This window comes from Chiroxiphia lanceolata, chromosome 1 (assembly GCF_009829145.1).
Source record: "Chiroxiphia lanceolata isolate bChiLan1 chromosome 1, bChiLan1.pri, whole genome shotgun sequence".
Taxonomy (NCBI): domain Eukaryota; kingdom Metazoa; phylum Chordata; class Aves; order Passeriformes; family Pipridae; genus Chiroxiphia; species Chiroxiphia lanceolata.
The window spans coordinates 99,309,905-99,335,256 of NC_045637.1; the positions used below are offsets into that span (position 1 = coordinate 99,309,905).

The 25,352-nt window shown below is 37.3% G+C and overlaps 1 protein-coding gene across 6 annotated transcripts in view; it reads left to right on the forward strand.

Moving 5' to 3' along the window:
• NFX1 (nuclear transcription factor, X-box binding 1) overlaps positions 1 to 25,352 on the forward strand; it is a 70,300-nt gene that overhangs the window by 24,240 nt on the left and 20,708 nt on the right. For 4 of the 6 annotated variants that reach the window (XR_004357537.1, XM_032690404.1, XM_032690417.1 and 1 more), the window contains exons 7-21: positions 1,598 to 1,737; positions 2,662 to 2,761; positions 2,903 to 3,120; positions 3,441 to 3,538; positions 4,984 to 5,014; positions 6,143 to 6,225; positions 6,754 to 6,862; positions 9,099 to 9,218; positions 9,905 to 9,984; positions 10,321 to 10,551; positions 10,828 to 10,901; positions 13,075 to 13,176; positions 18,378 to 18,419; positions 18,788 to 18,886; positions 24,824 to 24,890. Coding sequence is in view for 5 of the 6 variants with exons in the window: in XM_032690404.1 (XP_032546295.1) it covers positions 1,598 to 1,737; positions 2,662 to 2,761; positions 2,903 to 3,120; positions 3,441 to 3,538; positions 4,984 to 5,014; positions 6,143 to 6,225; positions 6,754 to 6,862; positions 9,099 to 9,218; positions 9,905 to 9,984; positions 10,321 to 10,551; positions 10,828 to 10,901; positions 13,075 to 13,176; positions 18,378 to 18,419; positions 18,788 to 18,886; positions 24,824 to 24,890 (1,594 nt within the window). In the remaining variant the exon portion in view is untranslated. Of the gene's footprint in view, positions 1 to 1,597; positions 1,738 to 2,661; positions 2,762 to 2,902; positions 3,121 to 3,440; positions 3,539 to 4,983; positions 5,015 to 6,142; positions 6,226 to 6,753; positions 6,863 to 9,098; positions 9,219 to 9,904; positions 9,985 to 10,320; positions 10,552 to 10,827; positions 10,902 to 13,074; positions 13,177 to 18,377; positions 18,420 to 18,787; positions 18,909 to 19,514; positions 19,782 to 24,823; positions 24,891 to 25,352 lie in introns of those variants that run through there. The other 2 variants (XM_032690440.1, XM_032690427.1) reach the window with 2 other exon arrangements.

Below are 25,352 nucleotides of genomic sequence, written 5' to 3' on the forward strand. Positions count from 1 at the left end.
AAAAATAAAAGAATAGTTTATTAAAATTTTAAATTATTTTTTTTTGTGGTTTATTAAAAGTATACTGAACAAAGTTTTTTCTGAGCTGTAACTTTTATTTGTGGTTAAAATAATTTGGAGATTTTATATTTTGAAAAAATGCAACTACTTTTAATTTTTCAAGAAAAAAAATCAAAATAACAAAGACTTATCCATTTATGATACATGTAGCTGAATTGTCCAGGCAGTCTGTAAGTTGATTTGATTTTGAAATCTTGTAGTAGTATTTATTTACTTTGGTAGAAGACTCCAAGAAATTAGTAGGAAAAGGTTCACATCTTTTCTATCTGAATGGAAAACTGTCTTGAATAACTTCATTCCAGAAATAATAATTTCAAAAATAACATGTACTTTTCTCAGAAATTGTACAGAGAGCTCTGTAGTATAGTCCAGATTTGAAGGCTATTGTTTCCTTGCATATTTAATGCATATAGTGTCATTGCCAACAGCAAGATGGTACTACCCATACTATCTCATAATCAGTTGATCTGAGTCTTTAGAATCCCTTTTTTAGCGACCTGGAACTGATTCTGTGTAATAAATTGTTTGTCTGTGCTTGTTTACAGAACCAAAGCAAACAAAAACCTATTTCAGTGTTAGCACGTGATCTTAATTTTTTAGACGGTGGTGCAGAAATTTTTGTGGCATTATTTGCAGTTGAAAGGACTTTGTCTTCAGTAGAAAAATGGATTAGTTGTAGATTACTGAATTGCATTTTACCTAGTAAGATCACCTCCTTTTTCTGTTGTTTTTGGTTGGTTGATTTTTTTGTGGTTTTTTTAATTGGGGTTTTTTGGTTGATTGGTTGGTTGGGTTTTGTTTTTCTGGCTATTTCTGGCGTTTAAAAGTTTAATAGGTGAAAATTCACATGATAAAACTTTGTTTTATTATTTTTTCCAGATGTCAACTACTTCACCAGATTGCTGATTTTTGTAATTCTACATTTGATACTTAAAACTTGCTTCAAAATAGCATTATTTCACGTCCTGTATTAGAATCCAGGATGTATGGCATGGCACCTCTTACTTTAGGATGTTTTGAGGTTACTGTTTTAAATTTACATTTTACAGTCATTGTATGGGCCAGCCAGAGTTGAAAAACAGGAGAATTTATTGTTTTGTCCCATTTTTTGACAATTTAATTAAAAACCCAATTCTTTTCATAGACTACTGACCCACTGTTAAGGCCCACATTCTTATCTGCGTTGTGCTCAGTGGACTTAGGATTGTTTAAGTCTTTGGAAGGATGTCTGTATTAGAAACATCTGCTTTTCTGGCACAATGCATAACCATACACCAGGTTCAGGTTTTAGTGTCACCCTTGGGTTTTTTCCCCCCATTTTCTTCAGGAAAAAATCTGTAGCCTCACTACTGTGATAAGTGTCCTACTTTAGTGGGGTGGGAGAGGGGAAGCAGGTGAAAAAAATAGGGGTATTATTTCCTGAAAGGTTTCGTGAATAAAAAATCTTTGGCATTTTACTGAAAATGCATTTTCCTTTTAATCAAATACTCTGTAGATGTTAAGGTAGCTGACAGACTATGGTGTTATTTCTCTGCAGTCATTCAGTTCGCTGTGGCCAATCAACAAAAATTCATTGTTCTAATGTATGTGGAAATACTTTAAACTGTGGTAAGCACAGCTGTACTCAAGTGTGCCATGCGGGAAAATGTTCACCTTGCCAGTTAACAGTCCAACAAGGTAAGTATTGAAATTTTTTATGTATATCCATCCTATGCTATGAAAACAAGAGGGTAAACAAAAAACAACAGTACCAAGAGGCAAGTGCCAATTTTTACGTAACAAAACCAAACTCTGTTGTTGGAATCCTGCCACGATGATTAGGCTGTTGGAGCATGTACCTTATTAGGACAGGCTGGTGATACTGGACTTAGTTAGCTTGAGACAGCTGAATAGTGGCCTTTCAGTAATCAAGAAGACAGAGAGAGGCTATACATGTGTGGAGGATGAGAGACAATGAGTGTAAATTGAAAAGTTACAACTAGCTGTAAGGAAAAACTTTTCTTGGAGGTTTTCAAGACCCAACTGAATAAAACACTGAGTAACATGGTCTGATCTCATTGCTGACTGTGCTTTAAGTAGGGGCCTGGACTAACTGATACCTTCTTATCTGAATTGTCCTAAGGTCCTACTGAATCTTTTACTATAATTACAAGACTTAATTAAACGGTACGTGGAAGAAAAATAGGAAGAGGTATTTCAACAAGCTTCTAATGATTTGTGTTAAAATTTTCCAAACTTGGTCTTGAATGGAAATTGAATTGAGTAAGTATGTATGCCAGTATACAAATACATTTTCATAGAACAGTTTCTATAGAAAATTGCAAGTTAGTTTTCTCAACTTTTAAGGTAATAAATAACTTCCTATGTATACTGCTTAATAAGCAAGCTTTTTCTGCAGATAATACCTCCCCTTTAGTTTTTATCTTCTTATCAAAGCAACTAATGCTGGAATTCCAACTTCTGCAGGACAGAAAACCTCCATTGCTGAAATAAAAACTGACTGCAACAATTTTTCACTTTTTACCTTTATATATATGCTGGAAGTGTTTTATCACTGATATTCTCTTGTGTTGTTTTCTGTGAAATATCTCTTTCTTTCAGTGTGTTACTGTGGAAGCAACTTTAAAGAAGTATTGTGCGGGTCAAAGGAAGAATTCTCTGATGGATTTGGGAGTTTCTCATGTCAGAATATATGTGGCAAGTAAGGTCACTATAATTTAGGCTTTTGAGAAGGAAAAGGTCATCTTATTCACATTGAGTGATCGTGATACTCTTAGATAATTCCCCTTTTAAGTTTTTACTTGTTTTGTTATTTCTTTGATTTTGGTTTTTTTTTTACCAGGAAATTAAATTGTGGGAGGCACAACTGTAAGCAATTATGCCACCCTCAGCCTTGCCAGCTTTGTCCACGACTTCCACAAGTGGTGTATCGCTGTCCCTGTGGTCAGACTCCTCTCAGCAAGTTACTGGAACTAGGATGTGTTGAACGTAAAATATGCACAGATCCTATCCCGTCATGTGGAAAAACATGTGGCAAACCTCTTTCTTGTGGTAGCTATGGTAATTAGAAATTTCTGTATCATAGTATTCAAAGTATCTCATAGTTTAAAACAAAACAAAAAAAAGTGGTCCTTAAATGTTTTATTTCAATAAATAATTATTTGATTAGTGCTTTTGAGTTTTAACCAAACTGAATTTAAAAACCATTGCAGAACCTGCAGTCTGGCTGTTTGCTCATAATGATGCTTTAAAATCAGGAAATAAAACCCAGCTGCACATAAGCTTAATATCTTTGACCAGTGATGCTCCTGATAAATATGAAATTCCAGGTCACAGATTTTATTTTTTTATTCTTAATATTTCTATTTTCATTTTGCTAGAGTTCATTCATACATGTGAAAGCCTTTGCCATGAAGGAGACTGTAGACCATGTTCTCACACATCAAATATTTATTGTAGATGTGGCTTCAAAAAGAAGGTGAGTATGTAAAGCTTGACCATGGAAACAGATAATCTTTGTTGGTTTTTAAAGCTGTGGAGAGAAAGGGGCTGAAGTAGTTGAGGAAAAGAAAACTAAGAAGCATAAGAGGTGCTGTGCTCCTTAGTTGCAAGAACCTGCGTTGTATACTGACTGATACATGCTAATTACATTATCATCATCATGACTAGGCTTTACGAATGAAGATTTGGGAATTAGATTATACTGAGAAGCTGAATATAGGCTATTTACTATGGAGGCAATTTTTGAAGTATTTTGGCAAAGTTTGCACAGAGTTCTACTAGTGTAAGTTGTCTGCAAAATCCTGTATTATCCTGGAGTATTTGTATAGCACAAAGAATGGTAGTTTTACCAAGAGTAAAGTAAACTGAGAGAAGTCAGCCTAATTAAAACTTTATAGCAATATCTTACAGATTTCTTGTAGATATTTTTGTAGAGAATTTGAAGTTTTTACTGATTCCCATTCTTTGTACATTTATACAATGACCCTGCATATTCTCATCTATTGTTATATAATAATTAGTATATTTTTAAAGTATACTACTTTCTGTAATCATAGCTTTGAAATTTTTGCTACAATCACAGGAGTTCTGATGACTTTTTTGAACCATTATATATCATTCTGAATATATGTCTAGAGGTACATAGAAATGACTGCAAGTTTGTTAGAGGTTGGAACAACTTTCTCCTACAAGTTTGCTGAAGGTAGTTATGGGGTAGAAGGCTTCAGTTTGTATTTTGAGTCCTGAAATAAAGTAGTGAGGTTTTGGTTTTAGTTTATGCAGCTTCTCAGACACCAGAAAGATGCTTCTTAAAACGGTAAGAGTGAACTACAGTGGTAATATAAATCAGTCATGAAAAATGTGAGACTCAGAAATGACAGCTCAGAATATAAAACTGTGATGACTGAAGGTTCAAATGTCAGCAATGTTATTTTCATCCATCACATTTTTATGTTGAGATCTTTAGGTATAACTTCTTAGAGCATAAGATTTGACTTTACTCTTTCTTTCTTTCTTTTTTTTTTTTTTTTTTACTCATTGCATTTTTGAGACGGTTAGTCAAAACACAAATTTATGGACTGTCAAGTATTCTCTAGGAGATCTCTGGTTTCAATCATGCAAGTTTCTGGTTTCTTAGGACAGACCTGATTTTGTCATTTCACAGCATTATCTGCTGAATTAAGTGGAGAATACGAAACTACAATTTTTATTTAATTGGTATTGACTGTTTATGGAAAAAATATTATGTTAAAATATTTGAGGATTTTTTTCCTACTCTAGTTTCACTTTTGCATACAGATGTGTTATATGCTTGAAAACTGAGTGTGCTGAGTCTTTATTATGTGACCAAGAGTTTTCTAGATAAGTATGGTTCAGCTGTTTCATCTGTTCTAACCTAATGGCTCCCTGTTTGTTTCCTAGGAAGTCCCATGTACTCTTCTCAGAAATAAAGGTACAAGGTTATAATACATATATAATGTGAAATTGTTTTAAAAAATATATGCAGCTATAGTAATTTGAGATTTGATTGACAAAGTTGGCAAACAGCTGATCAGTACTCCTTCTTTTATCTGTACTTCTGTCAAGTTGGTCATTGCTGCTGCTTGGTCTTAGTGCTGGTCATGCTGCTATTTTGGGGAAGGTGTTTGAAATAAACACCTTTAATTTTCATCCATCTTTTACATAAGGAAAGACTTCTTCACATTTGGTCTCAAAGATTACAGACCAATCTGTCTATTTCATTTTGAACAGTTTTGTGTGCCACCATATTCAACAGTTTGCCCCCTCCCATCATCCGATATATCTTTAGGTCAACTTGCACAGCTCAGATTCAAAGTAAGAGTTTTGCTCTGCTCTTGCCCAAGTTTCTGGGGAAATACAAGTTTTGATTCTGCTTCACATGGTATGCTGCTGATTTTTGCAACTGGTCTTTGCATCTGAGCTTGGCAGATAGTTCCTGTTTGATGTTTCTTGGTACTCTGGATGTAGCATCTCAAAATTCCCCTCAGTGAAATCTTTACTTGAATGGACCCCGTCATACTGAGGTACTTATTTACAAGATATGCAACTAATATGCATATTTCCTAATTTGAACTTTCGTCTGTCTTTGCTCTTGTGGAATCCAGAAGTGATTGCTTTTGTTACTTGTGTATGGTAATAAGGATGTTCTTTATTAGCGCTAGTTTCATGAGGATATCAGCATAGTTGTTTTTAGCTGACTGTTACTGCCCTACCAATTTAAGCAGTCTTGGATGTTTGTAGTACTTCATTGTATCAGAATACCCTGTTTAGGTTATGGTGTCAAGATTAATGTGAAATAAACTAGCTTCAGATATTCTGCTCTCCAAAATCCTTTTGAATAAGGGTTTATTTAAAGGAAGGCAAGTATCCACATGGGGAATTAATGTGGAAGAACAAGTAATTTAAAAGTTTGCTTGCTGGTTTACTCTCTGTTAAGTCTTTTCTAGACCATGCCCTGCAACAGCCTTAGCATAATATTGTGATTGCAGCTTTTGTTTTCAGCATAAGCAAAGACATAAAAGTTAAGACTTTGGGGGGGCTTTTTTTTTTTTTTTAATAGCTGCTATTACATTCATGTGTGACAAGCGATGCAACAAGAAAAGATCATGTGGACGACACAAGTGTAATGAGGTCTGCTGTGTGGTACGTTTACATGTGGTTTTATAGAATTGTTTGGTATGGTGTATGTTTGATTTTGGTTGTGATGTTAAGTCTTTTTTTCTTTTATATCCTTACATTTTTGTGCATCTTCATTCTCTATTTGCAGTATTGGTCATGCTCAAAAAGTTTGTATGTGTGCATTTATTTTGCAAAATTTGTTTTATGGGTATCATTATAAATATAAAACCATGTTCCAGCTAAATGCAGTTAAATCAGTGCAAAAGGGCTTTTCGTCAATGCAGTGATTCCAGGGAGAATGTAGAGGGGAAGGATATTACTTAATAGAAGAAGTATAAGCTATGATGTAGCTATGTCTGCAACAAAAGTCTTAACAGAATCTGCTTTAAAAATTGTATATCCATACAGTGATGGAAAAGCTGTATAGATCTGGCCTAAGCTATTTTTTGCACTATAGCGTTTTGTCAGTTACTAGTTATTGACCTTAGAGAGAAAAAATAAACCAGTGGCATTTATAGTTCAATTATGCCTTTTTTTTTTTTTTTTTCCTAGGACACAGAACATAAGTGCTCTTTGGTTTGTGGTCGTAAACTCAACTGTGGGCTTCATAGATGTGAAGAACCCTGTCATCGGGGCAGTTGTCAAACATGCTGGCAAACAAGTGAGTTATGTGCAAAAGTACATTATTTCTTATTTATTATAGAAATATATTAATTTAACTGGTCAGTCAGATAAAGAATGTGACCCATTTCACATTGGTGAGAAGGAGAGAGACATGTGATATATATTCTAAGGATACTGTTTACAACTGGAAGTGCCTTAACTGCAGTAGTACATGAGTCTCTCCTATATTTTACGCATGTTGATATAGTTAAAGACCGCCACTTTTTTGGAGACCAACTTTTCATGGAAATATTCTGGAAAAGAGAAGGTACTAGAGCCTCTAAAGCTCACTGTGCTTGAAATAGCATTGTAGTCTGTCTTAATAGCCTATGAATATGATGCATGTTGACTGTACCTCTCTTTAGAAATATAAATATTTCTGCGTCCAAACATTTCTCTTGACAAAGCAAAATAGTAATCTTAGTGTCTCAGAGGTCGTGTTAGTAACTTCTGGTCTAGTTGAGACAGAATGCAGTTTTTTTCTGAGCAGTTGCTTTTGTTCAGAGGATTCCATGGGTTTGATGTTTAAGATCATTAAACTTCTCCACATTGCTGCAATATTTTTGAGGATTTTAGTTCACTCTCAGACCAAAGATTCATATGCCTCTCATAACCCGGAGAGAGCTAAGGATGGCCTCCTGTGTAAATTGCTTCACTGTTGGATGTGATGCAATCTAGAGGTCAGTCTTCCCTGCTGATATTTTGCAACAAGGCCCTGTGGCCCTTTTCTGAATTCCGGAAAAGCAGTTACCTACTCCAGGATAATTATGGTAATTTAGCTTAAACTTGTGTGTCCCTGAAGGTTCCTATTCTGAATCTATCCAGAGGTAAATCAGCTAACCAGTATCTTTAAAGATTTCTTACCTGCTTTCCCTGAATGCTGCTAATTGAGATTTCAGAGGCACACATTGTATGTTTCTATATGATTGTGACCCTGTAGTCGATTGTGAGTGCTTCTCAGCACTAAGAAGGCCATTCTTGACTTTGTCTCACCTCTCTAGTCACCACTTTGCTGCTGAGCTACATCAACCATGGTATCAGATGCTGTGGCATGATCAACTGCAAGCCACTTGCCTACTCATTAGACTGGATTTCTTGCCCCTGCTTCCATCTCCACTACTGTTCTTGCTGGGAATGGTGAGGGCTGACATCAAGATGCAGTACTAGGGTACATCTACACTTCTGTGGTTCTGTGTGCCTCCCACATACTTTTCCTTTCCAGTGTAATTTCCTTAGTGCTGATAGGTGAGGTCCCTTTCTGTTCTAGGGTCTCTTTATGCACACCTGGTCTACTTCAAGAAAGCGGTACATCTCTTGGGGAAAATAAATAATGTGAGCATTAGAGACAATGCTTTTTTTTTTTTTTTTAATTTTCAGATATTGTATTTCTGTTCTTTGGATCAGACCACTCTGCACTCTCTCCCCATTATCCTCATTAGTGCTAGTAAAGGGATTTTCATTATGGTTAAGATTTTTCACCTGTCACTTGTCATCAATAGCAAGCAGTCAGTGTAGCTGTCTAACATTCATATCTTCCAGGGACCTTGGTCTCTGGTCTTTCATCTTCCTGGACTAGGGAAGATCTGTGGCTTTGAAGCCTAGAGTATTATAGGTTGTTTCAAGACCTATAGTGAGGGACAACTCTTTCCTGGGCTTCCTTTCCCCAGAAATGGACATTCTGAATCTTTTCTACTTCTTCCTTCTAACTCATAACATTTTGTTCTCCCTGGAATTCTTATTTGCTGGAATTTATTGTAATTGAGTCTCCTTAGAGAAGAAAAATTTATTTTGTTAGATTACTTGGGAGGAATCAAGGTGGATGCATGGGAAAATGAAGTGAAGACAAAATAAAATGAACAAATGAAGCTGCTGGTCAGCATACTTATCTGACAGAGATCTGTGCACTTCATGTCTATCCTGTCATAGTTAGTATCTTTTAGTATAATCTCGTTCTCTGTTCAGTGTGTGAGAGATCTGAGTGCCATCAACTAGAAACTTGGCTGCAGACCACGGGAGCATGTAGCAAGCATAATTTCTAATAAAATCATCAAAGTCTAGTTTTCTTGTGCAAGCCAGAAAAGCTAATAAATTCACTGATATCAAATATTAGTGCTTAATATAAAAAAACCCCAAAGCTAGAGTAAAACATTTGCATGGTACGTAAAGATTTCTCATGGATGAGACATGCAAATACATGTAGCCATTAGGATGTATTTGACTTTTTTTTTTTTCAGGTTTTGATGAGTTAACTTGTTATTGTGGTGAATCTGTGATTTACCCCCCTGTACCCTGTGGCACTCAGCCACCGGAGTGTAAAAAAATATGTACCAGGCCACATGACTGTGATCATCCAGGTAAGTCAGGCCATTTAGTTTTTCTTGTGGGGTATTTTTGTTTTGTACTTGGGTTTCTTTTAATCAAAACATAGAAAAGTGTACATAGGTCTGTTTGAAACTGTATTTCCAGAAGTCTTCCCTTAAAAGCTAACCAGTTAAAAACTTGCAATGAATACTACTAGTGGTACTTCTCACTGGTAAAAGCATTGTCATTTTTTTCTGATCGTTATTAGTAGTCATCATCATCGTGGCTGGGCTTTGCGAACGAAGATTAGGGGTATTAGTAGTCACAACACATTAAATGCTACATTCCAGAGATCAAGTGCTCTGTTGAAGTAGTAGGATAATCTAGTGAACAGTTAATTTCTGTGTTCTTTGGAATTACATTGGTTGATGGCAAAATAAATAGCACAGGTCAAACATGTATGTTTTCTGTCAAATTCTGCCTGATAGTATAAGCCTACTCAGAAGTTAGAAAATTATCTGCTATTTAATTTAGAAAATATGGAAGAGTATTCACCTAAACACCTGCTATCATAATTTTTAAAGAACACATTATTCTTCAATGAAGCATCATCCTTCCCATAAATTGTATAATTTTGAAATGCAAACTCTCGTTTAATAGTCTTTACTGTCTCCTTTAATGCATTCAACTGAAGTATGCTAATAAAACTGTTACGGCTTTTATATCTCTGTGGCTGCAGTGTACCATTCATGTCATAGTGAGGAGAAGTGTCCACCCTGTACTTATCTCACTCAGAAATGGTGTATGGGCAAGCATGAAGTAAGTTCTGGACGATTAATGTTTTTGAATACTAAACAATTTTCTAGGACTGTAGGCTTATATTTTGGTTGCTTCTTTGGAATAGAATATGTTACTGGAGTTTGAGTTTAATGTGATTAAATTGGAGAAGTATGTCTTTTATTTCATATGCATTCAGACCAACTGCTGTATTGGACTATGGTATAAAGCAAAACTCAAGTCTTTGACCTAAAATGTTTTAATGTTAAGATTCTTGTGTGGACAGTGCCAAATAAAAGTGTGAACAGTAAAACCATTTTGAGATTTCCACTGATAAATTTTACTGTTAGTTGTCATCTTTTTCCTCCCCTCGTTCAGCTGCGAAGTAATATTCCTTGTCATCTCACTGACATTTCCTGCGGACTTCGCTGCAATCAAATGTTAAAATGTGGGATGCACAAATGTAAAAGAATCTGTCATAAAGGAGAATGTCTTATAGATGAAGAGTGTAAACAACCATGTATTATTCCAAGGCTGTATTGTAATCATCCCTGTATGGCTCCGTGTCATCCCTCTTCACCCTGCCCTACAACCTCGTGCTGTGCAAAGGTTAGATACACAAAGAAAATTAATTACAAAGTCACAGGTGAATCATATGGTTTGATTAACAGCCAGTAACAGTTGTGACATGTTTGCATATTGATAGCATGACATTTTTTCTTTAAACTTACAATATTGATTTTTTTAAAAATGAAACTATTAATCACTTTTAGTTAGCCATTATTCCACTAGAATGGGACTTTTTAAAGGTACCTCCCTCATACCCCTCCATGGCGATAAAAAGACAAAGCTTTCTAAAAGCTACTCTCTCGTGTGATACAACAGGTTGATCTTCAATGTGAATGTGGAAGAAGAGAGGAGAGTATGATTTGTTCAGAAGCATCTAATAAGTATCAAAGGTTGGTACTGTAATAAGTCTTTTAATTCCTTACTGGACTTAATACTTCGCAGTTTGATTGAATTTCAGGCTTGACTAAATGTATTTAATTCACAAACTTTTTTCAGTTTTTTGTACTTTGACATACAAGTTTGGGTTTTTTTTTTTATTTTTTTATTCCCTTGAGCTTTCATACCAGCTTTGCTGTACTAGAACACTTCTTTTTTTTTTTTTTTTACTGTTGAATTAGTCCAGCTATGGGAGTGTGTCAAAGCTTGACTCTTCCATTTGTGGAGCAATTAGATACAGACTAATTTGTCAGGTCCAGATTCAGGCTCCTGAATGTATGTGATTGCAGTCTGTGTGTGAGTTGCTGTCTAAGCTTCCAATCATGTATGATGGAACCTAGTCGATAGAGATGATGGATGCTTAAGAGTGATATGATGTAATCCTGAAATAGCTAAATTTAGACTGGAGAGCTCTGGCATCTAAATCTTAGGATATGCTGCTTTGTTTCTCCTAAACGCTAGCCATAATCAAATTCTGACAGAAGAAGGCTCAGCACTGTGCTTAATATTATCTAATGAAAACAAGGAGAAAAATGTGCTAGTCAGAAACACTCAAGAACAATTTTAGGCAATACTGAGTTGAATGCAAGATACATGTACAGGAGTTTGGTATTTTTAAGGTCCATCTCACTGTGAATACAAATCAGAAGACTGACTCAAACTTTGAAATACCAGATTAAGTTAACATATGCTTGTCACTAATGATAAACTGGGAAGGTAACATACAAGTCCAGATTTTTGAAGGCTGTTATTTCTCTGCTGCTCAGGCTCTGCCAAAGTATTCATGCAAGGAAAATGTTCCTTTGAAGCCAGTGAGAGTCCTTGCATGCCTAAGATGAACACAAATGTATTAATTTCTCTAATCAGAGCCCAGATCAAGAGAAAGGGAAAGAAACATTCTGTTTAAAGCAAGTGTTTGTTAGTTCAAATGTACTTGTATGTGCTTACAAATTACTCTTGACTCATGATATTAACAGAAGCAGCATTTAATGCCAGCTAAGTTTGGTAACTTCCAGCAGTTCGGATTGCTGAAAGATTAACATATTATGATCTTGTGGAGGGAAATCTGTCTTTTTTCCTGCCACCAGATCAAAACAACTAAAACTATGAACAAAAATAACCTAACAACAAAGTAAAGGTCAGCGAATTAGTGGGGTGTCTAAGTTTTCTCAGAAACATTAGAGGGAGGATGAAACAGCTTTGAGGTTTGTCAGTGAATGCTAGTGAAAGAATGTCCAAGGGAACAGGAAAGGGAGTGCGCCGCTATATCTGTACATATGGTACAAATGATGATGTCATATCATCTAATGTCCCATTACTTAGACTTTGTCACCACCTGATAAATAAGAAGCTGATGGTGCCTCTCAGTGCATTTTGGATTTATTTAATATGATTAGCCTACTTCCTACTTCTAGCCTAGAACCTGATAGATGATTAGTTCTCTGAATATGATGCAAAACATATAGAGACAAACATATTCTTTTATCTGAATTTAACCAAAAAGATAGTTCAAAGGATAGAATATTCCGGTTTTAGAATTTTGTTTGAAAATTATATGGGATATTTCACTGAAAAATCACTGTATAATTATGGTTATACAAATTTTAGCAAGCGAGACTGGGAAGACGTTATTGAAGAGAATGATGAAGAACCTTTATAAAGAAAATAGTAACAGTCTCAGTAGGCATTTTGCTCTTTCCGTATGGATTGTATCATCCATATTTTCTAAGCAAATTTCTAACTACTTTATAAGATTTTAGTTGCACACAGTTAGCAAGAGACACATAAAAGGGTAGTTAAAGCTATATGGTCAGCTGTAGTTTGTGTATTAAGCAAGAGTGGAGAAAGAGTATTCGCCTTGCCTAGTTTAGACTTTCTTAAGGAGCATATCCACTTCTTAGTCTTCCTCCTAGTTCTTGAGGGAGATGAGAGTAACATCTTAATTTGGATAGATAGATTAGACTCCTAAAACTAGGTGATGTGGAACTAAGAGTCCCATTCTGTAATCTGATGAGAAAACAGCCAGTCTGTCTTACTTCTTCCATCTGGAGGTTAAATCTGCACCTTTATGCACCTTTACAGAGGTTTGTGTTGCCACAAACTAAATCTAATGTTCTTCTTTTTCAGAATAGCTGCTATATCTATAGCCACTAAGTTAACAGATCTACAGCTTGGGGATTCCGTGGAAATCAGTAGGCTTATTACAAAAAAAGAAATGAAGCAAGCCAGGTAAGGAGATACATGTAGAAACAGATTTCAAGCCCTTGTTCTTCACCTGAAGCATAGATGACATGCAAAATGCATAATATGGTGATCAAAATGCCAGCTGTAATATGAAGACTTAGTCTTCCTGTATAGCCTGACCCTTACTTTAACAATATTGCTAAAAGAGTATTTTGCACTTTCTTAGTGATTCATGTTTTTGCTTTCATGTAGAATGAGTTCTCTTTTATTGTCTGATTGGTTGTTATAATTATGTCTAGAACAATACAACTGTGGCTTCAGAGTTTTCTTTCTACCCAGCCATTTCCTTGGAGTTCCTCTGGATTTTTTTTCCAGATTTCTAGACAGTGCCACTTTTTACTGTTATCTTCTGTTTCAGCATCCAGCATTCCTTTTTGGGTTATTCATAGGCCATATTTTCTCCTAGTCAACATCTTAGTATTTATAATATTTTTTTATTACTCTTTTTAGATATTTTTACGTTTGTATTTGAATTTGATTGGTGTTTCAGTGTTCTCATCCTGGCTGCCACTGAAAATCTGATTTTAAGTCACAAAAACACTTGTGACTTAAATTTGGTGATTTTCTGTTTCACCTGATGTTCCTCAGGATTGGAATAACTTGTCTTTTTATTTTTAGTATGATTTAGTTATGAAATTGTCAACTTTCTCCAACGACCTTCTGTCAGAAACTTGACTTACTGAAGTCCTTGCCATTGAAGTCCTTAATCTTTGGATTTAGTTTATTTCTGTTACCATGTCTCCTTTTTTATATTAAATTTGATTATTTCTGAGTCAGTCTGTTATGTGTGTTAAAATCTAATGTTCCTTTTTATTGTGTCAAGTCAAAATAGTGACATTTCCCAACAGTTGCTTCATGACTTCCTGTATCAAAAGTTAATACCAGCATACTTCAAGAGCTTTTCCTAGTCATTCTGTTCTGTTTGCTAGTCTATGAAATTGAGGCACATTATTACCACATCCTTTTGGATCATTTTCTACATTGAAATAATTATCAATCTGAATGTATGAGCAAGATGATACATGGGAGCACCTGCTCATCCCAGTCTTCAGCTTTGTTTTAGTTGGGACAGTGTCATACTTCAGAAGAAAGTGAGAGGAGAAAACCAGGTGAAAGAGGGAGAGCTGTACCAATTCCTGCATGCAACTATAAAGAGCATGGTCATAGTACTGTATAAACATAGTAATGAGAAAGATACCAGGAAGAAATAGTAATTGAGGTGAGGTTTTTTTTAGCATATCCTGTTTGTTTCAATTAATTGAATACTCAAAAATGTGCAATGTAAGCATTAATTTTTGTCTCTAGAATTACTGTAGAATAATACTCTTGAACAGACTAATACCCACTATAGCAGAAGGAATTCTACCTGAAAGTCAATGTGGTTTCAGAGCCAACAGGAACACCACAGACATGGTATTTGTCCTCAGACAACTGCAAGAGAAGTGTAGGGAACAGAACAAAGGTCTCTATGTAACCTTTGTCGACCTCACCAAGGCTTTTGATACCGTGAGCAGAAAAGGTCTGTGGCAGATTTTGGAACGTTTAGGTTGTCCCCCCAAGTTCCTTAAAATGATCATCTCACTCCATGAGGATCAGCACGGCCAAGTCAGATATGGCAACACACTTTCTGAGCCCTTTTTAATTAAGAATGGTGTGAAACAAGGCTGCGTTCTCGCTCCTACCCTATTCACCGTCTTCTTTAGCATGATGCTCCAAAGGGCCACAGCAGACCTCGATGATCAGGACGGTATCTACATTCGATACCGTACTGATGGAAGTCTATTCAATCTAAGGCGACTGAAGGCCCACACCAAGACCTTAAACCATCTTGTCCGGGAGCTGCTTTATGCTGATGACGCCGCCCTTGTTGCCCACACAGAAGCAGCCGTGCAGCATTTAACATCCTGCTTTGCAGATGCTGCTGAGCTCTTTGGGCTGGAAGTCAGCTTAAAGAAGACAGAGGTCCTCCATCAACCTGCACCTCAGGAAGTCCCCCATCATCCCCACATCACCATTGGCCAATCAGAGCTCAAATCAGTCCAACAGTTTAATTAACCTTGGTAGCCTCATCTCATCAGATGGTAAGATCGACAGAGAGATAGACAACAGGTTAGCTAAGGCATATAATGCTTTTGGAAAACTCCACAAAAGAGTATGGCATAATAAACACTTGAAGAAAAGCACCAAGATCAGTGTTTACAAAGCCATAGTGTTGTCTACTCTCCTATACGGCTCCGAATCATGGGTCATCTACCGCCACCACCTGCGTCTCCTAGAACGCTTCCATCAGCGCTGCCTCCGTACAATCCTTAACATCCGCTGGTCAGATTATGTGACCAATACATCTGTACTAGAGCAAGCAGCTGTCACTAGTATTGAGGCCATGTTACTGAGAATGCAGCTGCGATGGGCAGGGCACGTCTCAAGGATGAAGGACCACCGCCTTCCTAAGATCCTGCTCTATGGTGAACTTGCCACTGGCTGCCGCATGAGAGGAGCCCCGAAGAAAAGATTCAAGGACTCCCTGAAACAACATCTCAGCCTTGGCCATATTGATCACCATAACTGGTCTTCTCTGGCCTCCAATCGGGAGGCCTGGAGACATGCCATCTATAACGCAGCTGTCTCCTTTGAGAACTCACGCAGGATCACTCTCGAGGAAAAAAGGCAACACAGAAAGAACCGTATCTTGCAAAATACACCATCTAAGGAGTCTTTCTGCTGCGCCTTTTGCAATCGGATATGTCTGTCACGTATTGGCCTCATAAGCCACCAGCCTGCCTGTAGCAAATGTGGATAGTGCCTTCCCAAATCTTCGTTCGCGAAGCCTAGCCATGATGATGACCTAGACAGAGCTTCAACTACTTTCTGTTTACATCACAATGGCAATCAGATACAAATGTACTCAACAACATGAAGCCAACTTCAGCGTCTCCCAAAAATTCACTGTTTAAAGAAAGCAACCATTTGGCAGTATTAAAACTTGGCAGGGAGAATGGAGGTGCAGGGTGGTAGGAAAAGAGAGGGGTGACCTTTTTAGATAGTAAAGCTGCAAGTCTGTATAACAGCTGTACACTTACCTGGAGGATGAATGTTGGTGTCCCAACCTTTGCAATGTTTAATATAAATTGTGTTGTAGGTGTTGCCACACATTGCCACACATTTTTCTGGGTGGACAAACATTGCCCTTTCCTTTGACAGTTGAAATTATCAGAGATAACTTTTCTTTGTGCAAATCTTTCCTAATATGATAGCTAAACTGTGGCAGGTGACTTTTATTCAAGGACAGTCAGAGGAAGTATTCTCCCTTCCACTTTCATCTACCAAATACCGGGGCAAGGGGAAAAGAGATGTTGGTATATAAAATATTTAGTCTTAAATTTCTAGTTGTTAGACAATAGATCAGAACCTCCTTGGGTATATGTGTGTGTGCGTGTAGGGGGGAAGGGGTGGGTTGAAACCTCACAGAGGTGAGGTGGCATCATATCCCTCATGGCAGGCCCCTGGAGCCCACATGGGGAAGCCCTGGGATAGCTGTCAGTCACAAGCTGCCCAGGAAGACTATAACACATCACACCTCCCAGAACCCCTAACCCAGCCTCAGATTGGCAGGGACGGTGAGATCACTGCCCCTCACCGTGGCCTGGAACCCCAGAGTGGCCATTGGGTCAGAGACCCCACCTTGGGCAGGTGGCCATAGGGACCAGAACAGACTAAAGGCATGTGGCTCTGCCATCTGGACATGTGAGAGGTGGTCTTCCACAAGGTTGCAGTGGTAGCTATACAGTCTGTTTCTCCCACCTTCCCTCTTCTTGCTCCCTCTTCTTTTCTTTCTTTGCTCCTTTCTTGATGTTTTGGGTAGCTTAAAGCTGGAGGGATTGGATTTCCACTTAAGTGTTGTGGATTAGTATGTGTATTGTAGTGGAATGTTTTGTCTAGCTTGTGTGGTGCCCTTTTGAACTTTTGCCAAGTTCTCTTATTTTCTCCCCTAAATTATCAATAAAAGTACCTCTTGGGAAAAAGTCTGTGACTTATTCTCTTGACACTATCTCAAGGTAATAAAGAACCGTATATATATATATTTTAAAGTAAAACTCCTGGCTGAGCCCGTGAGCTTGCAGCTCCAAGGCCAGAGTGTTTATTGTCAAACTCCAGTATTTTCAAAGTAACTTACAAATCTGCTTCACTCATTTACAGTAACAGAATATTTTATGCCAACTGTGCAAGGATTTTCATACTTCATTTTTCTTATTAGGGTTTGGAGTTTTTCTTGTGACAAATTTAATCAGACCTAGAACAGCTTCTCTAAATTGCCTACATTCCTCTTATAGCAGAGGAGAAAATAATTCTTCAAGCAAATGACTTTAAACAGTACTAAGTTGATCTTATAGTGCAAATATGTTAACTTTCTTCTGTCCCCTTCAAGAAATCCATCAGAAGAAGTTCTAGATCCTGTGTTTCCAACCTGAATGAAGCAATTTACCCCATAGCAATTATTTTTTTTTTTTTTTTAGTTTAAGGAACTATTATCAACAGAATTAATTAACTTGTGCAGTCTAAGGGGAAGAAGTTTGTAGCTGCCACTGAAATTCTGGGGAACTCCTGATTCTTCTCTGGCATTTTAATCCCTCAAAATAAAATTACAAAATACTTTTCAAAGATGAAACAAAAAACTGAAATTCATAACTCTACTGACGTTAGGGATTCAGTTGAAATACCGATTTTTATGGTTCATCGTAATTGTCCATATGCATATTTAACTTTCCTCCTTTTCCTGGCTTATAATTTTTTCTGATTCATAGGAATAAGTGACCTTGTGACATCTTCCTTTGCTGATTTCCAGTCCTTCCTAGCATCCCCTCAATACTCATATCAACTGCATTCTTTTCTTAAATGATAGATTTTACCAATAACATCTAATTCAGAGGCTTTTTTTCTCAGTTTCTGTATGACTTTGGTAATTGCTGTTCCTTAGCAAGATCTGGAGAAGGGGTTGTGTGATCAAAGATCTTTAATTGTTGCTTGATGGTTTATTTTTAGCTCTACTGTCTGTTCTAATACAATAAATATGCTCACACACTCTTCTTACTTCTTTAGACTATGATGATATGACACCAACAAAGCTACAGTTTGAAAAGTATGAGTAGAAGCTGTGATTCTAATTCTATTTTTCTTTCATGGTTTAGGTTGCAATGTGATGAAGAGTGCTTAGCCCTTCAGAGGAACAGGTGGGCAATTAACTTTCTTGATTTTGTTTTTTTCCTCAGTAGTAATCCAGGTTCACAAAGTTAATGTATGCAGGAAAAAATCCTTTCCTGCATGACCTAGAGAACAGATAAATGTGGAGATGATTCCTGTGTTCTAGGGATCTATATTAAATGATCTGAGATCTTGCTAGAATATTCTAGTGAAAAGTTTTAAGCGAGTAGTTTCAAATGTACAGACCATATCTTTTACAAACTGTTTATTTATATTAGTAACCTGTACCTTTTCAATGACAACATGTGTGAAACGTTGAGGGGATTTATATGTTTATTTTTGTTTGCTTATGTTTTTGTTACATTTTGGGGTTTTTTCCTTTTACTCTCAAATTTAGACGTCTTGCTGAAGCTCTTGAAATAGATGATAATTCTGATCCTTTTAACATCCGTTCTTCTGGACCAAAGTACAGTGACGTTTTAAAAGAAGACGCAAGGTATGTGTTCTAACGATGGCATGTGTGATATGGTTTGAAGCTGGCTCCCTGCCAAGTCTCCAAACCTTACCACCAGAAGTACCCACCCCCCCCAAAACCTCAGGGAGAAGAGGGAGGAAAACAACCAAGAAAACCTGAAACGAGAGAGAGACAGCTAAAGTGATATATATATAAATATATATTTACACTTATATTACAATTATATACAATTAAAATATATACAATTTCACAAGGGAAAGGGAAGGGGGAAGGGAAAGGGAACAAAACCAAAATAAAATATATATATATATCCCAATCAGTAGCCCGAGATCTAGTAACTAAAGAGTTAGCAAAGAAAATATGCCACCACTCTCCTTGGGACAACCGAGAGTCGCTCCGGGACGATCACCAGCAACCTCCGCCTCCCAAAGTTGACAAGGCCTTACCAGGCCTCGCTCCCCAACACGGCAGACTCAACAGCAGGGAACCTGCACCTCCAAGCTGCCGGAAGGAAAGAGAACGAAGGCCTCTCCTCCTTTCTTCTTATAGTCTGGCTTACGTAAAAATTGTAGGGAATACTGGGTAGATCTGGACCCTTCCTTGGTTACAAACTGGTCACCAAGGAAGGCCTAGCCCAAACCACCACAAGGTGTCATAGTTCAACAGTGCTGAGAGCAAGATGGAAAATGTGGAATAGTTTGATTTACTCTTGTAAAAATAACCACCTTGGCAGTAGATGGCAGTTGAGGCAAAGGAGGTGATGTGCACTTCTCAAGACCTCCAGAATGAGAACCTGAAAAGTAAAAAGTGCCTGACAGGTTGCTTTGTTCTGTAACAGGACCAGATTTAGAACGGGAACATCATTTTCACCATTCTCACTATGAATCAGTACTTGTACTTTTCACATCTCTACTGCTTTCACACAGAACCAGCCTCTATCTCAGTGCTCCTTACAAACTTTTCAAAACAAAGACAAAAGTGGTGGCTAAGTAATAAAATATGCTCTTGTAGCCTGATGGTATTTCTGTCCACCAGTCTCATTAATTTCTTCTGTCTTACTGCTTATATTTTAAAAATAAAGAAATGGACTTAATAAAATACTTGATGCAGAGCAAAACCTATGCCAGTGTGACTGTAAAGAGTGATGCTAGACTGAAACATCTTAAAACAAGGCAATATGAAATCAAACTCATATCAAAAGCATTACACCAATACATACTGTGCAATCTGGAGTGACAGGGAGGGATCAGACACATCTTTAAAAAGATGCTTAAATGATGTGTCATTTAAGAAGTTTTTACTCTTGCGTATGTGTTTTTAGGCATGACATTAGTTTTTACTGGGTCTAAGTTTTTTAGACCATCTAATCTTTTATTATTGCTTCAGTATCCTAATGCTACATGAATTTCATGATTTTGTAAGGATGTTTTCTGCTTGAAAATCCTTTATTTAGTTTGCTGATGCGTTGAGATAAGTGGGAAATTTTACATAAGTAGCCATACAGAATTTAGGAGTAAGTTACCTCTTCCTTTACTTCAACTGATGAGCCTACTGCAAAATAGGAACTGAATGTTTTCATTGTGGAGCTACTGTTTCAGTAGTATTTGCACTTAAAAGTGCTATTATAAGGACTATTCTCTTAAGTGTGTATAGATTATGTTTTGCTTTACCTCTTTCAGAAAAAGACAGCACACATTTTCAATACTGCAAGAAAGTGAAAGTTTTGCATCGTGTGTGTAGTCTTTGGAGTACAATTCTATTTTGTCTTTCTGCCAACCACTACTCATAGTGCAGTGTTCATCTTTCATGAACAGGACTGGATGACCAGGGTCCTGCACTGTTCTCCAAATGGTAAAACAGATACCTTGAAAAGTAGCCTTAATGATTCCACACTCCTCTTCTTTTTCTTTCAGTGATTTTACTTGCATTTCCTTTGTAGCCACTTTATACTGGTAATTCACAATAAATAATACACCAAGGCTATTCTTACAGCTTTAGCACAGAGCTAAAGCAAAAGTTTTGTTAGTCCTCAAGTCACTTACTTTGCACATTGCATTACTGGATTTGATTTATCTAGTCTTTAAGATAAATGAGTTTCTCCTTGTATTAATAAAGCTCTCTTTACAAGAGCAGCAGTCTTCAATTTGTAAAGCTATGGCTTTATGAACTTACTTCTTTGACTGCTCTTGATGTTATCTCAGCAGTCTTGCAAAAGATCGGGCTTTCCATCATGGTAGCAGGATCCAGAAAGTGTATCTGTTACACTATGTTTTTCAGGTGGCTCAGCATTCTGAATAAGTTTTGACAGATTAATTTATTCTTGCTTGAACATGTCACTCCAGTAATGCAAGAGTTCAGGGCTTGTGGTTTTCTGCAGAGTGTAAGCTACACACTCATATATGGGATCTCAGAATGATTGAGAAACACAGCAGCTACCTACCTGTGCATTCAGAGTCACTGCCTCAAGAAGGCAGCAGCTGCCAAAATCATCAGTAGAATGCTGTGATATTATCTTCTTTAGGCAATTCATTGATCTGTGAAGCTAGTACATTGTCAAGGGCTGAAAGAAATGTACATCTACAAAGGAGGCAAACTTGAGAAAGCTGTGAGAAAACTCCTGATTTTGAAGTGTAATCTCTAATTACAGAACCGTAAAGCTCCCAAGATGCAGTACAACTCCAGGTAACAGGAAGAAGATAAGTAAGTGGAAACGTGTCAAGATAATACGTCTCCTTTGTAGGGCAGTGACAGGAGAAGGGGGCACCAGGAGTAGTGATATCTGAGTTTTGAGATGTAACAAGAACTAATAGTTTTTGCAGTGGAATGTACCATAGAAACTACATATAACTGAGCCATGTGATTTAAAAGATCTAACCAAGCAAAGTAAAGAAACAATGAAGAATGGAAGTGAGGCAACCAAGTTACTCTATAACCAGGTGTATTGTCTTAAAGAAGTTTATAGGCAGTCACTTAGAACTTTGGGGGGCTCCAGACACAGACAACCACTAGAGACCCTCAGTGAAGCCCCTCAGAGACTGGATATGTATATGTGCAAATAAGTGTTGGGAAATGTCATGAACATGTAACAGGAATGCGAGGAATGAAAAATGAATAATCATGTAGTGTTGACATATAAGCTGTAGCTAAGACACCTCTGTGTGCACTTTGGCGAACTGATTCCCAGGGCACCTGGCATACTGTGATCATGCAGCACATCATAATAAAGAATGCCTGGCTTCTAAAACTCAAAAATTTGGTCTTAGAGGTTTCTTTTAAGAGCCAATTTTAGGCAACAATAGCACGGTAATGCTGCTGCATGCTGATCTTGCTGATGTGTTTGCCAAAATCTGACAAGCAATCAAAAGAAAAGTCTCTACACCATATAGCTTTACATGGAGGAATCTATCTTGTAGTATGGAGAGGACTGTACCAACACAACTGAGCACAGACCAGGGGGTACAGATCCACTGGCTGAACACCTCAGCACTGACTTTTCTAAGAAGCTCCAGAAACAGACAGAGAGCAAGAAAATGCTCAGGTTGGTCCATTGACATGAAGTTGGAGGATAGACTGGCACAAGTATCAATGTCCAGTTGGACAAGGATGATGTTGAGGCTGCTATTTGATGAATTAAAACTACTGGAGAAAGAGAGGAGAACATCTGGAATATCTGGCCACCTGGAGCTACACAGAAGAAAATGTTCTTATTTTGTCACTGGCTGTGCAAGACCCCACAGCAGCTATATGGACTATGAAAATCAAGATCAAATGGTTAAGAAGGACATAGAAGGAGATGGGTCCTTAGTAGTTACCATCTTAGCCAGTCTTTCCAAGAGTTAACCCTCCACATGCCACTGCAGGCAATGAAGGAGGAGCCAAGCACTCCCGTGTGTGATCTGGTAACAGGAGCAGTGTACAGTTTTAGGGTTAGGAGACAGCTTTCTTAAACAAGAACTACATCTTAAAGGAAAAGGGACAGTGAGAGCAGCTTCTCAAGCACATGACTGGTGAACTGCAAACATGGGATGTCAGTCACTTAAAGGCAAAGTGACTGGCAAGTGTTGCAAGAATAAGAAGGGTTTTGGCAAAGGCAGCAAAGTCTGGGGAAAGCAAAAATATACAGTAAGAACTACAGTGGAAAACCAAGCAGTCAGGAGCATTCTTTTTAAGTAGTGTGGTTGAGAAGAACTGAAGTGACAGTAGGCCTGCTCCTGCTTACATGCAATGCAGGAAAGTGAGAAGAAGCCTAATGTACACTATCTATAGACATTTCACAGAAAAATAGACTTTCATATCCCACATTGCAGAATTTCAGTATATGCACTGTCAGATCATGTGTATTGTACTTCGGTATTGACTATCTTGGAATTTCTTGAAGCTGAGAGACATTCTAAGTATTTCTGGAAGAACTCTCAGCTTGCTGATTTTGTTGGTGACTTCCAGTTGATAACTCTGTTTCTGTAGACTCCTAAAGGGCTTATTTTTTTTAATTTATCCCTCAGTGTGTGAGCTGGTTCCTCAGTAGGCTTTTAAATATTACAAATCAGATACTTGTGGACTCTCTCGTTGGATTGTTGATTTCATTTTTTTCTTACCTCCCGTGATCACTCCACCTTGAAATTTAGGTGTTTATGGCTGGCATTCAGTGTAGTATTTGCTTTCTGACCCTCTGGATCCTGAAGGTATCTGTGGCTTTGGTGGGGGTTTTTTGTTTGTTTGTTTTTTGTTTTATTTTTTTTGTTGAGTCAGGTTTTTTTGTTTGGGTAGGGGGTTTTTTAACCTGAAATTACTGCTGTAATATTCTTTTCAAAGCGTCATACCACATGGGCTGACTCTCTGTTTCACAGCCTAGGTGTTTGGAGGCTCCTTTCTTTTCAGCTCTGCAAGTCCAGGTCCTTGTTGCAGTTCTCCCAGTGTAATACTTCTCTCTACTGAAGATCCAGGAGTTTTCATAACTACATGCTATGTCCATGTACTCTTGCAAAACCTTGAAGGTTTTCCAGTGATGGGCTGAGTCCATCATATCTGATCAAGTGATATTGGTAGCTGAGCTATTCAATGTTGTCATTTTGCATGTTTGTTTGAGACTTCTTGGTCTTTTGATGATACATTCACTTCAGCATCCAAACTTCAGTAGGGCATCTACCAAAGATGGTTGTGCCTGCTTTGGTAGGCATGTCTTGACTGGTTAAATTCTGACATCATTCACAAAGTGGTATTGTTTTGGTATGGAATAGTGCCTGGTTTTTGAAGAATTATTATTTACTACTAACCAGCCTTGAGATACGAAATCTTCAGGTTGTTTTTCCCCATGGGGACAGTGCGCTAACAAATAACAACCTTAATTTTAGAGTTAGCTAACCTGCTTATGTAAGACAGAGCACAAAGCTTACCCTTACATGAAAGACTTGAAGTACTGTGATGAAGCTAGGTACAAAAAAAATAGTTCTAACAAATCCTTAATATCTTACATCAAGAAATTTTGATTGCCTGCAAGTAGCCTTATGATGCTTCTTGTGTTCTTATTAGTTTGTTATGCTAAGCGAGTTGAAGACCAAGTCAGTGAACTTTTCCTTTGTCTTGGAAAAGTCCACTCTGTTTACCCCATCCCCATTTCTATGTCTCAACTTGTATTCTAATGAAGTGAATTGCCTTAATGACAAGTAATTTAAAAACTGTGAAATGGCAGTTTTAAAATCTACATTATCAATTTGAAAATGTAAAATTGTATTGTCAGACAGTAGAACCATATCATTTTATTCTGAGTTCTAATGGTTGAAGGAAAAATAATTATTTTCGTAATATTGGTGACACACTAACATTAATGTAAATGAAGCTTCTACTTCAGTCAGTTGAGTTCTGTAATTTTGTTCTTGTTGAAAAATAATGTTAGAAAAAATGAAGATTGTATCTTTGTATGCTCTCTTGCCTCATTAACTTAGAATGCTGTTCTTGCAGGAAGGATTTAAAATTTGTCAGTGACATTGAGAAGGAAATGAGAATGCTTGTGGAAGCTGTAAATAAGGTCAGTATTCAGATATTCTCTATGACTTACTCTAAGAAACAGTTTTGTTTGGGAGGAGTTTGATACTACTAAACTTTATTAATACTAATAGTTATGAGTTGACACTAGTTCTGTTTGGGCTCCAATGTTTAATTGTAAAAAGAACAAAATTTTAGGAGACTTAGTAGTTCAGGAGCACTTCGGTGACAAACTTTGTTTAAAGATTCAAGCAGGGCTAGGCTTTAATGCCTCAGTGGATTATCATTAATTTTTGGATCGCCATTAATAAAGTATTAATTGTCAAAGATGATGTTTAAAGGTTCAGACTTTGAGGAGGAAAGCCTAGGTGCTTTTGATCCTTGTAGTGGAACTTGCTCACAAATTTTTTGATACCTTCCTGCATTTGCCAGTGTGTGAGGTTTTCCTCCTCCTTCTGTAAGGATCCTTGGATTCAACTAGAGTGTTTGGCAGACTTCAGTATAC